The sequence below is a fragment of the Manis pentadactyla genome, chromosome 2 (genome assembly GCF_030020395.1).
Source record: "Manis pentadactyla isolate mManPen7 chromosome 2, mManPen7.hap1, whole genome shotgun sequence".
Lineage (NCBI taxonomy): Eukaryota > Metazoa > Chordata > Mammalia > Pholidota > Manidae > Manis > Manis pentadactyla.
The window spans coordinates 49,584,768-49,599,657 of NC_080020.1; the positions used below are offsets into that span (position 1 = coordinate 49,584,768).

Consider the following 14,890-nt stretch of genomic DNA (forward strand, 5'->3'; position numbering starts at 1 on the left):
TCTAGCTCCATCCATGTTGTTGCAAATGGTAGGGATTTCTTTTCTTCTTATGGCTGAATAATATTCCATTGTGTATATGTACCACATCTTCTTTATCCATTCATCTACTGATGGACACTTAGGTTGCTTCCATTTCTTGGCTATTGTAAATAGTGCTGCAATAAACATAGGGGTGCATCTGTCTTTTTCAAACTGAGCTGCTGCATTCTTAGGGTAAATTCCTTAAACTGGAATTCCTGGGTCAAATGGTATCTCTATTTTGAGTGTTTTGAGGAATCTCCATACTGCTTTCCATAGTGGTTGAACTAACTAATTTACATTGCTACCAGCAGTGTAGGAGGGTTCCCTTTTCTCCACAACCTCGCCAACATTTGTTGTTGTTTGTATTTTAGATGGTAGCCATCCTTACTGGTGTGAGGTGATATCTCATTGTGGTTTTAATTTGCATTTCTCTGGTAACTAGTGATGTAGAGCATCTTTTCATGTGTCTGTTGGCCATCTGAATTTCTTCTTTGGAGAACTGTCTGTTCAGCTCCTCTGCCCATTTTTTAATTGGATTATTTGCTTTTTGTTTGTTGAGGTGTGTGAGCTCTTTATGTATTTTGGATGTCAAGCCTTTATCGGATCTGTGATTTATGAATATATTCTCCCATACTGTAGGGTACCTTTTTGTCCCATTGATGGTGTCTTTTGCTGTACAGAAGCTTTTCAGCTTGATGTAGTCCCACTTGTTCATTTTTGCTTTTGTTTCCCTTGCCCGGGGAGATATGTTCATGAAGAAGTCGCTCATGTTTATGTCCAAGAGATTTTTGCCTATGTTTTTTTCTAGGAATTTTATGGTTTCATGACTTACATTCAGGTCTTTGATCCATTTCGAATTTACTTTTGTGTATGGGGTTAGACAGTCATCCAGTTTCATTCTCCTACATTTAGCTGTCCAGTTTTCCCAGCACCATCTGTTGAAGAGACTGTCATTTCCCCATTGTATGTCCATGGCTCCTTTATCATATATTAATTGACCATATATGTTTGGGTTAATGTCTGGAATCTCTATTCTGTTCCACTGGTCTGTGGCTCTGTTCTTGTGCCAGTACCAAATTGTCTTGATTACTGTGGCTTTGTAGTAGAGCTTGAAGTTGGGGAGCGAGATCCCTCCCACTTGATTCTTCTTTCTCAGGATTGCTTTGGCTATTCGGGGTCTTTGGTGTTTCCATATGAATTTTTGAATTATTTGTTCCAGTTCATTGAAGAATGCTGCTGGTAATTTGATAGGGATTGCATCAAATCTGTATATTGCTTTGGGCAGGATGGCCATTTTGATGATAATAATTCTTCCTAGCCAAGAGCATGGGATGAGTTTCCATTTATTAGTGTCCTCTTTAATTTCTCTTAAGAGTGTCTTACAGTTTTCAGGGTATAGGTCTTTCACTTCCTTGGTTAGGTTTATTCCTAGGTATTTTATTCTTTTTGATGCAGTTGTGAATGGAATTGTTTTCCTGATTTCTCTTTCTATTAGTTCATTGTTAGTGTATAGGAATGACACAAATTTCTGTGTCTTAGTTTTCTATCCTGCAACTTTGCTGTATTCCGATATCAGCTCTAGTAGTTTTGGAGTGGAGTCTTTAGGTTTTTTTATGTACAATATAATGTCATCTGCAAATAGTGACAGTTTTAAGTTCTTCTTTACCAATCTGGATTGGTTATATTTCTTTGTTTTGTCTAATTGTCGTGGCTAGGACCTCCAGTACTATGTTAAATAACAGTGGGGAGAGTGGGCATCCCTGTCTTGTTCCCGATCTCAGAGGAAAGGCTTTCAGCTTCTCACTGTTCAGTATGATGTGTTAGCTGTGGGTTTATCAAATATGGCCTGTATTATGTTGAGGTACTTGCCCTCGGTGCCCATTTCGTTGAGAGTTTTTATCATGAATGGATGTTGAATTTTGTCAAATGCCATTTCAGCATCTATGGACATGATCGTGTGGTTTTTGTCCTTTTGGTTTATGTGGTGGATGATGTTGATGGATTTTTGAATGTTATATACCATCCTTGCATCCCTGGGATGAATCCCACTTGGTCATGGTGTATGATCCTTTTGATATACTTTTGAATTCGGTTTGCTTGTATTTTGTTGAGTATTCTTGCATCTACGTTCATCAGGGATATTGGTCTGTAGTTTTCTTTTTTGGTGGTGTCTTTGCCTGGTTTTGGTATTAGGGTGATGTTGGCTTCATAGAATGAGTTTGGGAGTATTCCCTCGTCTTCTATTTTTTGGAAAACTTTAAGGAGAATGGGTATTATGTCTTCTCTGTATGTCTGATAAAATTCCGAGTTAAATCCATCTGGTCCCGGGAGTTTTGTTCTTGGGTAGTTTTTTGATTACCGCTTCAATTTCTTTGCTCATAATTGGTTTGTTTAAATTTTGTGTTTCTTCCTTGGTCTGTCTTGGAAGATTGTATTTTTCTAGGAAGTTGTCCATTTCTCCTAGGTTTTCCAGCTTGTTAGCATATAGGTTTTCATAGTATTCTCTAATAATTCTTTGTATTTCTGTGGGGTCCGTCGTGATTTTTCCTTTCTCGTTTCTGATTCCGTTGATGTGTGTTGACTTTCTTTTTCTCTTAATAAGTTTGGCTAGAGGCTTATCTATTTTATTTTCTCAAAGAAGCAGCTCTTGGTTTCATTGATTTTTTTCTATTATTTTATTCTTCTCAATTTCATTTATTTCTTCTCTGATATTTATTATGTCCCTCCTTCTGCTGACTTTGGGCCTCATTTGTTCTTCTTTTTCCAATTTCGATAATTGTGACGTTAGAGTATTCATTTGGGATTGTTCTTCCTTATTTAAGTATGCCTGGATTGCCATATACTTGCGTCTTAAGACTGCTTTCGCTGCATCCCACAGAAGCTGGGGCTTTGTGTTGTTGTTTCATTTATTTCCATATATTGCTTGATCTCTATTTTAATTTGATCATTGATCCATTGATTATTTAGGAGCATGTTGTTAAGCCTCCATGTGTTTGTGGGCCTTTTTGGTTTCTTTGTACAATTTAGTTCTAGTTTTATACCTCTGTGGTCTGAGAAGTTGGTTGGTAGAATTTCAATCTTTTTTAATTTACTGAGGCTCTTTTTGTGGCCTAGTATGTGGTCTATTCTGGAGAATGTTCCATGTGCACTTGAGAAGAATGTGTATCCTGTTGCTTTTGGATGTAGAGTTCTATAGATGTCTATTAGGTCCATCTGTTCTAGTGTGTTGTTTAGTGCCTCTGTGTCCTTACTTATTTTCTGTCCGGTGGATCTATCCTTTGGAGTGAGTGGTGTGGTGAAGTCTGGTAAAATGAATGCATTGCATTCTATTTCTTCCTTTAATTCTGTTAGTATTTGTTTCACATATGCTGGTGCTCCTGTGTTGGGTGTATATATATTTATAATGGTTATATCCTCTTGTTGGACTGAGCCCTTTATCATTATGAAATGTCCTTCTTTATCTCTTGTTACTTTCTTTGTTTTGAAGTCTATTTTGTCTGATACCTGTACTGCAAAATCTGCTTTTTTCTGCCTATTGTTTGCATGAAATATCTTTTTCCATCCCTTGACTTTTAGTCTGTGCATGTCTTTGGGTTTGAGGTGAGTTTCTTGTAAACAGCATACAGATGGGTTTTGCTTTTTTATCCATTCTATTACTCTGTGTCTTTTGATTGGCGTATTCAGTCCATTTACATTTAGGTGATTATTGAAAGATATGTGCTTATTGCCATTGCATGCTTTAGATTTGTGGTTACCATAGGTTCAAGGTTAGCTTCTTTAGTATCTTCCTGTCTAACTTAACTTGCTTATTGAGCTATTATAAACACTGTCTGGTGATTCTTTATTTCTCTCCCTTCTTTTTCCTCCTCCTCCATTCTTTATATGTTGGTTGTTTTATTCTGTGCTCTTTTGTGTTTCCTTTGACTGCTTTTGTGGGTAGTTGATTTTGTTTTTTGCCTTTAGTTAGTATTTGTGTGGTCTTCTTTCTTTGCTGTGATTTTATTTTCTCTGGTGACATCTGTTTAGTCTTAGGAGTGCTCCCATCTAGAGCAGTCAGTCTAAAATACCCTGTAGAGGTGGTTTGTGAGAGGCAAATTTCCTCAACTTTTGCTTGTCTGGGAATTGTTTAATCCCTCCTTCATTTTTAATGATCATTGTGGTGGATATAGCATTCTTGGTTCAAGGCCCTTCTGTTTCATTGCATTAAATATATCATGCCATTCTCTTCTGGCCTGTAAGGTTTCTGTTGAGAAGTCTGATGATAGCCAGATGGGTTTTCCTTTGTAGGTGACCTTTTTCCTCTCTCTAGCTGCCTTTAAAACTCTGTCCTTGCCCTTGATCTTTGCCATTTTAATTATTATGTGTCTTGGTGTTGTCCTCCTTGTGTCCCTTCTGTTGGGAGTTCTGTGTACTTCCGTGGTGTGATCGATTATTTCCTCCCCCAGTTTGGGGAAGTTTTTAGCAATTATTTCTTCAGATACACTTTGTATACCTTTTTCTCTCTCTTCTTCTTCTGGTACCCCTATAATGCGGATATTGTTCCTTTTGGATTGGTCACACCTTTCTCTTAATATTGTTTCATTCCTGGAGATACTTTTATCTCTTTTTGTGTCAGCTTCTCTGTGTTCGTGTTCTCTGATTTCTATTCCATTAATGGCCTCTTGCACCTCATCTGGTGTGCTCTTAAGTCCTTTCAGAGATTGTTTCATTTCTATAGTCTCCTTCCAGACTTTATCCCTTAGCTCTTGCATATTTCTCTGAAGATCCATCAGCATGGTTATGATCTTTATTTTGAATTCTTTTTCAGGAAAATTGGTTAGGTTTATTTCCTTCTCAGGGGTTGACTGTGATTTTGGTCTGGATCAGATTATTCTGCCTTTTCATGGCGATAGAGGTAATTGTGGGCAGCTGGTGCATGTGTCCGCTGGGAGAACATCCCTTCTTGCTAGTTGTGGCCTTCCTCTCCTAGGAGAACAGCGACCCCTAGTGGCTTGTGCTGGACAGCTGCACGCAGAGGGGGTATCTGATTCATGCCTGGCCGCTGTGGAAGAAGCTCTGCCCAGTTGCTGTGGGCGTGGCCGCTGCCGCAATAGCGAAGTCACACTGGAGGGGGAACAGGTGGAAACCATGAGGGGCATCCGAGCTGTGCTGCTGCCCAGGGGGTTGCGGCACCCGGAGTTTTCCAGGTTCCCAGCTGCTGAGCTGATTGTGCCGGGACACCTCCGTCCAGCTGTGGGGTCCCTGTCCCTTTAAGACTTTCAAAGGACACTCGCTTTTCTTTGTCCCAGGGGCGCCGGCTGCAGGGACCTGCTCACAGGTCTTACTGTCCTATTTCTGTAGTATACAGCACCCCATGCACTGTGTGTCTGTGCTCCGGTGTGGATGGCTAGGGCTGGGTATTTCACAGTCCTGGGCTCCCTTTCCCTCCCCATTCTGACTCCTCTCCTTCCGCCGGGAGCTGGGGTGAGGGGTGCTCGGGTCCTGCTGGGCCGCGGCTTGTTTCTTAACCCCCTTCGCGAGGCGCTGGGTTCTCGCAGGTATAGACGTAGTCTGGCTGTTGTCATGTGTCTTCTGGTCTCTCTTTTCGGAATAGTTGTGTTTTTTGTATTTTCAAAAATATATATGTTTTTGGGAGGAGATTTCCGCTGCTCTACTCACGCCGCCATCTTGGCTCTGTGCAGTACTTTGATTCTTGAATGATGTTTTAAATTGTAGTTCAGGCAAATACCTTAATTGAAGCTTCCAGAGAGATGCTCAAGTTCATTTCCTCCCACCTCTTCACACACAGTTCAAACAGGTGCCTCATTGAAAGAGGGAAGGAGGTGGGGATGACTACAGTCCAGGAGGAGATGATGACCTCCAAGGTTGGGCTGAGAGCAGAGGATGGGGGCAGCTGGCCTTAACCTCGAATCATAGCAAAAGCAAACTGCACATGAAAAAGAAGGGGCGCAACCCATACTTTTGTAATAAGAATAAAATATGAGGGTGTGGTGATCTGTAAGGCCACACCAGCAGGCCCTTTTTCTTTCTCACCTCATCTACTGCTTCTAACTTTCGTTTACTTAGTTAGTGACACTGGCTCCCCTTGTGATTCTCAGAAATGCCATGGTTTTTCTTAGCTGTGAAGTTTATCTCCTTGTTGCCTTCCTAATCCTTCCTTTAACGCCTGTGGCTGACTTGTCATTCAGAGTCTGAGAAGCCATTCTTAATCACCCAATCCAAAGTAGCTATTTGAATTCTCTACCTAATGCTGGTTATTGCCTGGTGTCTTTCCTGTTGATTTGTTTACTTATATTTTCTATTCCTTATAATGTAAGAACTATGAGTGCCAGGGACCTTGTGGTACCTGGCATAGAAGAGGTAATCATTAAATTCTGGCTGATTGTATGGTGGGATTTCTTGTTTATGGCAAAGCTGCTTCTTAATCTTTGCCTTTATAAGGGCCTTCCACTTGGGATTTTTATGTAGACAGATCTGTTTTCTTTCTCTTAACAGAACTGTGAGAAACTGGGTGAGCTGCTGTTATGTGAGGCTCAATGTTGTGGGGCTTTCCACCTGGAGTGCCTTGGATTAACTGAGATGCCCAGAGGAAAATTTATCTGCAATGAATGTCGCACAGGTAAAGTAGATAGAGAAGGGTCTTTTTCCAAAGAAGGTTTGAGTTTTTTAAGTTTTTTTGGGGGGGGGATTTTACTGGAGACACTGCTATGTGGCAGTACTGAGCGGTTGTTATAGACACAGAGATAGGTAGGTGCTATATGGTCTTTTCCCTCAGAAGGCACAACAGCTGCACAGTGAATGAATAGCACAATGTAGTGCAAAAGTGCTATAGTGGAGATACATTCAAGTGCTTTGTGAACAAAGATGAGCTGGTGCCACAGAGGAAGAGTTTGGCTTTAAGAGAGAAATATAAATTATGTCAGGAGTGGAAGGACAGAAGGTCCAGTAATGAAAGAATGAAATATTTGGGAAATAGGAAGTATAAGTCACTGTGTTGAGAGCTTAAGAAATTTTAGGGAAGAGGCACTGGTAGTAATGAGGAGGGCTCTGGATTACTGGTAATATTTTTATATGTCACTGAGTGGTGATTATATATGCACGTTTATTTCATGGCTGCTTAGGAACAGTTCTTAGTGTACTTTTCTGTGTTTATATCATATGTCAATAAAACCTTACCAAAAGGAGATTTGGGAGTGTTGTGATATGTAATTTGGTCCAAAAATAGGAATGATTAGACTAGCTGGACTTCTGTAAAGCACCTTACGATTGTGCTAAGGAGATTATTCTGTTTTCGGCATTCTGTGTGCATGCTACAGCATTTCAATAGTGAAGAAATGGGGCTGAAGGTAAAGATCTTATACTCTTAAGTCATTAAAACCATTGGTATGGATGATGCTGCCGAAGAGGAAGCATCTGTGGAATGAGAAGAGGGCTAGTGACAGTACCTGAGTATACCCTCCTTAAAAGGGACTGCTGGAAGGGTGAGGAAGAGCTAGTCAATGAGTTAAGGCCAGGGGAGTAGGGTGTCATTACCAGAGGCAGATACCGCAAAGAGACCAAGGAGATTCTATAGTGAAAAGAGGCTGTTACATTTGGTAGTAAGAAAATACTTGACTTATTGCCAGAAGGTGCCACACTAACCAAGTTGAAGGGTGAATGAATACCAGTATACACTATTTCTTACAGAAGTTTGATTTCAACAGAAAGAGGGCAGTAGTTGAAGGGAGGAGGACATCATAGGGTCAAGAGGAAGAACATCTTGAGTGTTTTGAAGGATGAAAGTCAAGAACTGTGTAGGGAAATAAATTTCCACAGCAGGAGAGGGAATAGTGGAGTACAGTCACATAGAGGATAAAGCTGAAGAGATAAAGTAAAAAATGGAATGTACCATGGAGTTGTGGTCTAGAAGAAGGAAGCTGAAAGTCTTTTCTTGGCTTGGTGAGAATGATGGGAAAAGGCACTTTCTAACTGGAAGGGAAGATTGTAGATGTAGAATAGCCCCTTTGGGAAATGAGAGAGAGAATTAACTTATGTCTGTAAATAGATGGCCGTATCAGATTGAGTTATTTCATCTTTCTGCTGCCTCTTTCAGCAGTGTAGAGAAAAAGCTGAAAAAACAAGATACTTTGCCTTCTACACAGTTGAGCTTTTGGTCATTAAGGGAAGTAATACTATTCCCCCATAAATGAAATTTAAACAAAATGTTTTAGGTATGTGCTTATGTATTTCTCTTATCCTAATCTTGAAAAGATGTTGCCTTTTTGCCAATGGTCCAGCTTTACTAGTCTTATTTTTATTATAATATAATATTCTCTGAGTAGGTTAAAATAGCAAAGCTAAAAAATCAGCTTTATAGAAATAACTTACCTATTAGAAAATATGCCCATTTTTCTGTTTTTTTTGTTGTTACACATTAGATTTATCTTTTTTGGAGTTTTATATAAGTGAAATCAACTTGTATATAGTTCTATGTGTCTAGCCCGACATAATGTTTTTGGGCTCATTTATATTGATAATGTGTATTAGTAATTCATTCTCTTTCTTAAAACAGCTTTATTGAGGTGTAATTGATGTACAATGTGTACAATTAATACAAATCTTCATTATGGCTCTGGTTATACAGGTGTATACATTTTATCAAAACCTATCAAAATGTTTTAAAAAGGGTGCGTTTTTTAGTAAATTGTACTTCAGTAAAGTTGATTAAAAATAGCTTTGCTTTCATCTGTTGAGACAATATCACATCATAGTAAAGGTAAGACTAACAAAATTAAATCATTAGCACAAAAAGCATGTAATTTGTTGAAGTTTGTCATATATATGTGTGTGTGTACATACCTATGAAACCGTCACTCCCCATAGCTTTACATTGTTGGCGGTTATCAGTTCATTCCTTTCTATTGCTGAGTAGTGTTCCACTCTCATTGTACTAGTTTGTTTATCCATTAATCTGTTGATGTACATTTGAGTTGTTCTCAGGTTAGGATATTATAAATAAAGCTGCTCTGAATATTCAAGTCTTTGTATGGGTAGATTGTCTTTTCTCTTGTGTTAATACCTAAGAGTAGAATGGCTGTATCATATGTAGGTATATTTTTAACATTTTAAGAAACATCTAAATTATTTTAGAGTATTTGTACTCTTCATTCCCATCAACAATGTTGTGATAGTTTCAGGTCTTCTTGATCTTCAACAACACTTGGTATTGTCAGTCTTTTCACTTTTAGCCATTTTGACAGATGGGTAGTGGTATCTCATTGTAGTTTTACTGTGCCTTTCCCTAATGCCAAATGATAATGTGCATCCTCTTCTGTGCTTTTATTGCCATCTTCTTTGATCAAGTATGTTAAGATCTTTTTTTTCAAGTTGAGGTGTTTATATTCTTACTGCTGAGTTTTAAGAGTTTAGATAGATGAAATATATATATATATATAAATATATACAGTTTTTCTGGATACAAGTTCTTTATAAGATACATACTTTTCAAATTATTCTACCAATCTATGGCTTGTTTTTTCATTTTTTAAGATGGTCTCTTTTGAAGAGCAGTTTTTATTTTGATGAAGTCCCATTATCAGTTCATTCTTTTTATGGACTTTTCTTTGGTGTCATAAGACATTTTGCTTATTCTGTTGTCAAAGATTTTCTTAGTTTTCTTCTGAAAACATTATAGTTTTAGTTTCACACTTAGGTCTGTGATCTTTTTTGAATTAATTTTGTATAAGACATGAGGTAAAGAGTTTATTTTTGAGAATAGAAAATTTTACATAGTTGTTAGTAAAGATGAATGGAGTAAAAATAAGGAATAGAGTTATGTCTTACTTCTTGTGGCTCATCCTGTTTTCCTACAATAGGGCAACCACACTATAATTCAGGTTATTCTAGTTTAATATTGGCTGCCATTTACTCAGCATCAGGTGGTAGTTTACCTCTTTCCAAATACATAAAATTTTTTCCTAAAGTCATTACTAGCTGGGTAATCTCACTGTTTATAGATGAGGTGGATTGTTATAATGAGTTCCTACTGTTCCAGCAAGTGCCTGAAGCAGGATTCATGTTCATGTCCGTCTGTCTTTCGAGCCTGGGCTCTCTCTCTTACATTGCATTGTATTCTCAGGGGTGGGGGGGTGGTGTGTGTGTGTGTGTGTGTGTGTGTGTGTGTGTGTGTGTTTTCTTAACCTTTTTATTACAGAAATCCTCAGACAATACAAAAGTAGAGGTAATAGTGTAAAGAATCTCCATGTATTCATCACTTAGCTTGAGTGGTTATCAACTTTCTGACTCATTTTACCCATTTATTTCAAAAGGTCTTTCTAACATTTACAACTTAAAAGTCCAACATATAGAAGAATTATACAGTAACTCCTATACATGATCTGCTACCCAGTCCCATTTTCAAATTTCCTTACTTGTCTCCAAGATGTCTTTTCACAGTGTTCTGAATCAAGATCCAAATAACGTCCATGTATTGTATTTTTTGATATGTCTCTTAAGTTTCTCTTAATCTACAATGGTATTACTCCCTTCACCCTGTTCTTTAAAGTTTGTTGAGACAGTGGGCATTTGTCCTGCTAAATTTTCACATTGTAAATTTGGTTGATTGCATCCCTGAGATGTCCCTTTAACCTTTGCTCTATCCTTCAAATTTCCTGGAGACTTTTAGTTAGCCCTAGAAGCTGGATTAATTTCAGGTCAATTTTCTTTTGGCAAGATGCTTTGTAGATACTGTGTACTTCCTGTTGAGTCATGTCCCCAAACATGTACTGTTAATGTTTTCCACTTAATAGTAATCTTAAGATTGTAGAGTGGGTTCATGTCGGCCTGGTCAGTCTATTATAAAGGTTCCTTACTCTGATTAGTATTTCTTATTGTAAATCACAATATTTGGATTTTGTCCAGTTTCTGGTGCTGAGCTCCTTCGAAATCCCTTGGAGTTTTCTAAAGTGAGGAGAGTGATAAAGATGTCTTTGTATATTTTTTGTTAAGTTAATGAGGCAACTTTTGGACACACCTAAGGATGGTTGCTGCTCTCCAGGAGAACTAGCCCTGTGATTAGAGGGTAGGAACTTTCAGTCTCGCCTCCCTCCCCCACAACCCGCTCCCTGCCCCATGGCTTCTGGGGAAGAAAGAGGGGTTGAGCTTGAATGAATCTCTAGGGACCAGTCATTTTATCAACCATTCCTGTGTAATGAAGCCAAAAGGATTCAGGTTCCGAAAGCTTCTGGGTTGGTGACAGGAGAATCAGAGAGAGTGGCATGCTTGGAGGGGTCATGGAAGTTCTGTGCCCTTCCCCATACTTTGACCTACACATCTCTTCAGTCTGGCTGTTTGAGTTTCATCCTTTTCTGATAAACTGGTGATGTAGTAAGTAAAAAGTTTCTCTGAGTTCTGTGAGCCACTCCAGCAAATTTATTGAAACCAAGAAGGGGGTTGTGGGAACTTCTGATTTATATAGCCAGTTGGTCAGAAGTGCAGGTAATAACTGGACTTAAGACTAGCACCTGAAGTTGGTGGGGGTTAGGTGCACAATCTTGTCGGCCTGAGACCATACCATTTGGTATCTGATGTTATATTTGGATAGTTTACTTGTCAAAAGGACACCTAGCTGGTGTTGGGGAACCCCTTGCCCCAATGTTGGAATTTAGTACAGAATAGTGTACTCACTAACTTTTCACCTAATAGTTTAGCATTGGGGGTGAATTCTTGAATTGATATTAATTTGTAACCTTTTTTGTCTTTTCCAGGAATCCATACCTGTTTTGTATGTAAGCAGAGCGGGGAAGATGTTAAAAGGTGCCTTCTGCCCTTGTGTGGAAAGTTCTACCATGAAGAGTGTGTCCAGAAGTACCCACCCACTGTCATGCAGAACAAGGGCTTCCGGTGCTCCCTACACATCTGTATAACCTGCCATGCTGCTAATCCAGCCAGTGTTTCTGCATCTAAAGGTACGGATTTCTCATGTGGACCAAATTAATTATAGAGCCTCAGTTTCATTGGCAGTGGATATTTCTAAATGAATTCTAACAAGTCTCTTCATGGCCTCGCTAGCTTTTGTCAGAGTACCAGCATTTTATGTGAGAGAGAGAAGAGAGTAATATACTAGTTTAGGAATATGATGGTATTCCATGGAGCCTGGGCATTATGTGGTAGTTTTAAATATTTGGATTTCATGTGAGATTTAGTTTGAAAAAGTGTTCTGCTGCATATCTTCCCCCCCCTTATGAGACTAGTGTATTCTTTTCCTGTGGCTCCTTTTTACCTATGGTTGTCAGATGTGGTAACATTCAGACAAGCATATAGAGCAGAATTGAGGTTTTTGTTTTGTGTTGATTAATTTTTGTAAATGGAAATTCCTGTCCTGAAAGCTTTTTTCTGAAGTTATTTTGAGAGCTGAGCTTTCCTAAACTGTCTGTGGGTGAAGGTAGTCTCAAGTTTTAGAAAAAATTTGTTTCCTTGGGAAAATAATAATTTATTTTGGTTCAGTAATAACAGGTCTCCAGTGATTTTCCTTAAAGTCAAATACTGTGTCTCCACTGTTAAATGCTTGTGTACCCAGAGCCCTTACTTCTCCCATAGGGAAATTGAGCAGGAAAAATTTAGTAGTGTTGATATCTCTTTTAATTAGACTAGTAATAATATTTGAAAGATATTTCCTGGCCCTGTAGATCTCATCAGTCTTAAGTACAGTAATTTAACTTACTTGATCAAAATTGCAGCATAACCATTACCTACCTTCCCTTTTTCTATTGCTATTGTAGATTTAGGTGGTTTGGTGATGGTTTTTAGTTGGTGGAGTGTGTTAGAGGACATATTTCATCTGAAAGGCTTTGAGAATCACAGTACTGGGCACCAAAAGCAAGCGATAAGTTCCCTGTGGCTGGCCTTTTGTTCTGATCGTGCACACACTGGCTTTCCCACCCTTCCGCTGTTTAGTTTGAAGCTAACTCCCGGTTTCTTAGGAGTCTGAGCATTAGTTTGAGTAGGGCTTCCCTTGGTGAGGCAGGCTCACTTAATAGTTGTGGGATCTGAGCTTCCTAGTGGCAGCTTATCACCTAGTTCCCATCTGAGCTATTCATAGTGAATTGGGTGTTTAAGATCCCTTGTCCAATAGTGTATACTTCTATATGTGACATTTTCTCACCGTTAGTAAATAGACTTGAATAACTCACATTATTTTTATATTTAATCTCTGTTTTTCTTTTGTTCCTCCCTGGTTTTCCTGCTTCTCGTATTTTTAGGTCGTCTGATGCGCTGTGTCCGCTGCCCTGTGGCATACCATGCTAATGATTTTTGCCTGGCTGCTGGGTCAAAGATTCTTGCATCTAATAGTATCATTTGCCCTAATCACTTTACACCCAGGAGGGGCTGCCGAAATCATGAGCATGTTAATGTTAGCTGGTGTTTTGTATGCTCAGAAGGTAAGACATAACTTCTTGATGTATGAATAGTCTATAAAGAGATGAATTGAATATTTTTATTGCAAAAAAAAATGGTTTTCCCATTGCCAACAAGGAGAAATATTAGGAAATGATATCCTGAATTAATAATAATGTGGTATAACTTGTAGACTTGGTTTTTGTTCTCCAGTAGGGAGAGGCTTTATTTTTTATAGTTTGAATGACTTGATTTTTATTAAAATGATAAACGATTAAAGCAATAAAGAAAAAGAAAAGAGAAAGGAAACAGAAGCACCTTTGGAAAATGGGTGAATATGGTCAGATGGTAGAAACTTTCAGTTATAAGGTGAGTAGGTTTGGGGGATATAATGTACAACATAGTGACTGTAGTTAACAATACTGTATTATATATTTGAAAGTTGCCAAGAGAATAAATTTTAACAGTTCTCACCACCAAAATAATTGCAACTATGTAAAGAGTTCGGGTAACTAACTTTATTGTGGTAACCATTTTACAACATGCATATATCAAGTTATTATGTTGTACACTTTAAACTTACACAATGTTATAATGTCAATTATATCTCAGTAAAGTTGGGGAAGAAAGAAAAAAAACTACAGGTAAAAAAATAAAACAAGGAAAATAAAACCCAAATCATCCCAAGTCCCATGATTAGAAAAAAACCATTGCTTAATGTTAAGTGATATTAATATAGACATCTGTGTGTATCTGTGCTTAAAAGCAGATAGAAGTAGTAGATACCTGAATAGAAATAATTATAGAAGATGATATATAATTGTGTTCTTTCTTAAGTAAATTTTTATGAATTTAAAGGGAAGAAACAAAGGAAAAGTGAAGACATTTATGAACTTCTGTAAATATTTCCTCAATGTAAGGGTTGTTAGTACCTGAAATGTCTTCTAAAGTGGAGGAAAAATTAATTTTATATCTTTATATCTTTTTTCCAATTTTATTAAAACATACTTCTCCTTTAGAAGAGAGCCAGTTTATTATTCTTAGACATTTTCTTTTCTTTCCTTTGGCTTCCCCACAGCCTGATTTTTGCTGCTTGTGTTAAAGTGAGGATTCAATACTTACTGCTCATCTATTTACTGTAGTGCTTGCTTCTATTCTTCATTTTCTTGTGCTTCTAAGAAGATACCTGTGACAGGACAATTTAAGGAAAAGATAGACCTACTGACTGGGATTTGTACCAGGACATAGTTTCTATCTTCAAACTGTGGTGTTTATAATATAGAGTAAATTTTAAAAATACTAAGTGTGGTTATATGCGTGGAACTTTGATGTGGTTAGGGCTTTTTTAATGCACTAAGAGGACATTCTTTTCTTGTGCTTGTAATACCTGTTGCTTATAAAACTGGTGAACCCTGCTGCCTATTTATCATACCACCTTTGTTTTATTTAGAAGAAAGTTAAAGACAGTTTTGGTATTTAATAGCATTTAAATATA

General features: G+C 38.0%; 1 protein-coding gene across 10 annotated transcripts in view; it reads left to right on the top strand.

Annotated features, from left to right (window-relative positions):
- The window catches only part of NSD1 (nuclear receptor binding SET domain protein 1), a 188,724-nt gene that overhangs the window by 136,932 nt on the left and 36,902 nt on the right, over positions 1-14,890 (top strand). For all 10 annotated transcript variants that reach the window (XM_036886924.2, XM_036886928.2, XM_036886926.2 and 7 more), the window contains 3 exons: positions 6,517-6,640; positions 11,766-11,966; positions 13,260-13,439. In XM_036886924.2, coding sequence (XP_036742819.2) covers positions 6,517-6,640; positions 11,766-11,966; positions 13,260-13,439 — 505 coding nt within the window. The remainder of the gene's footprint in view (positions 1-6,516; positions 6,641-11,765; positions 11,967-13,259; positions 13,440-14,890) is intronic.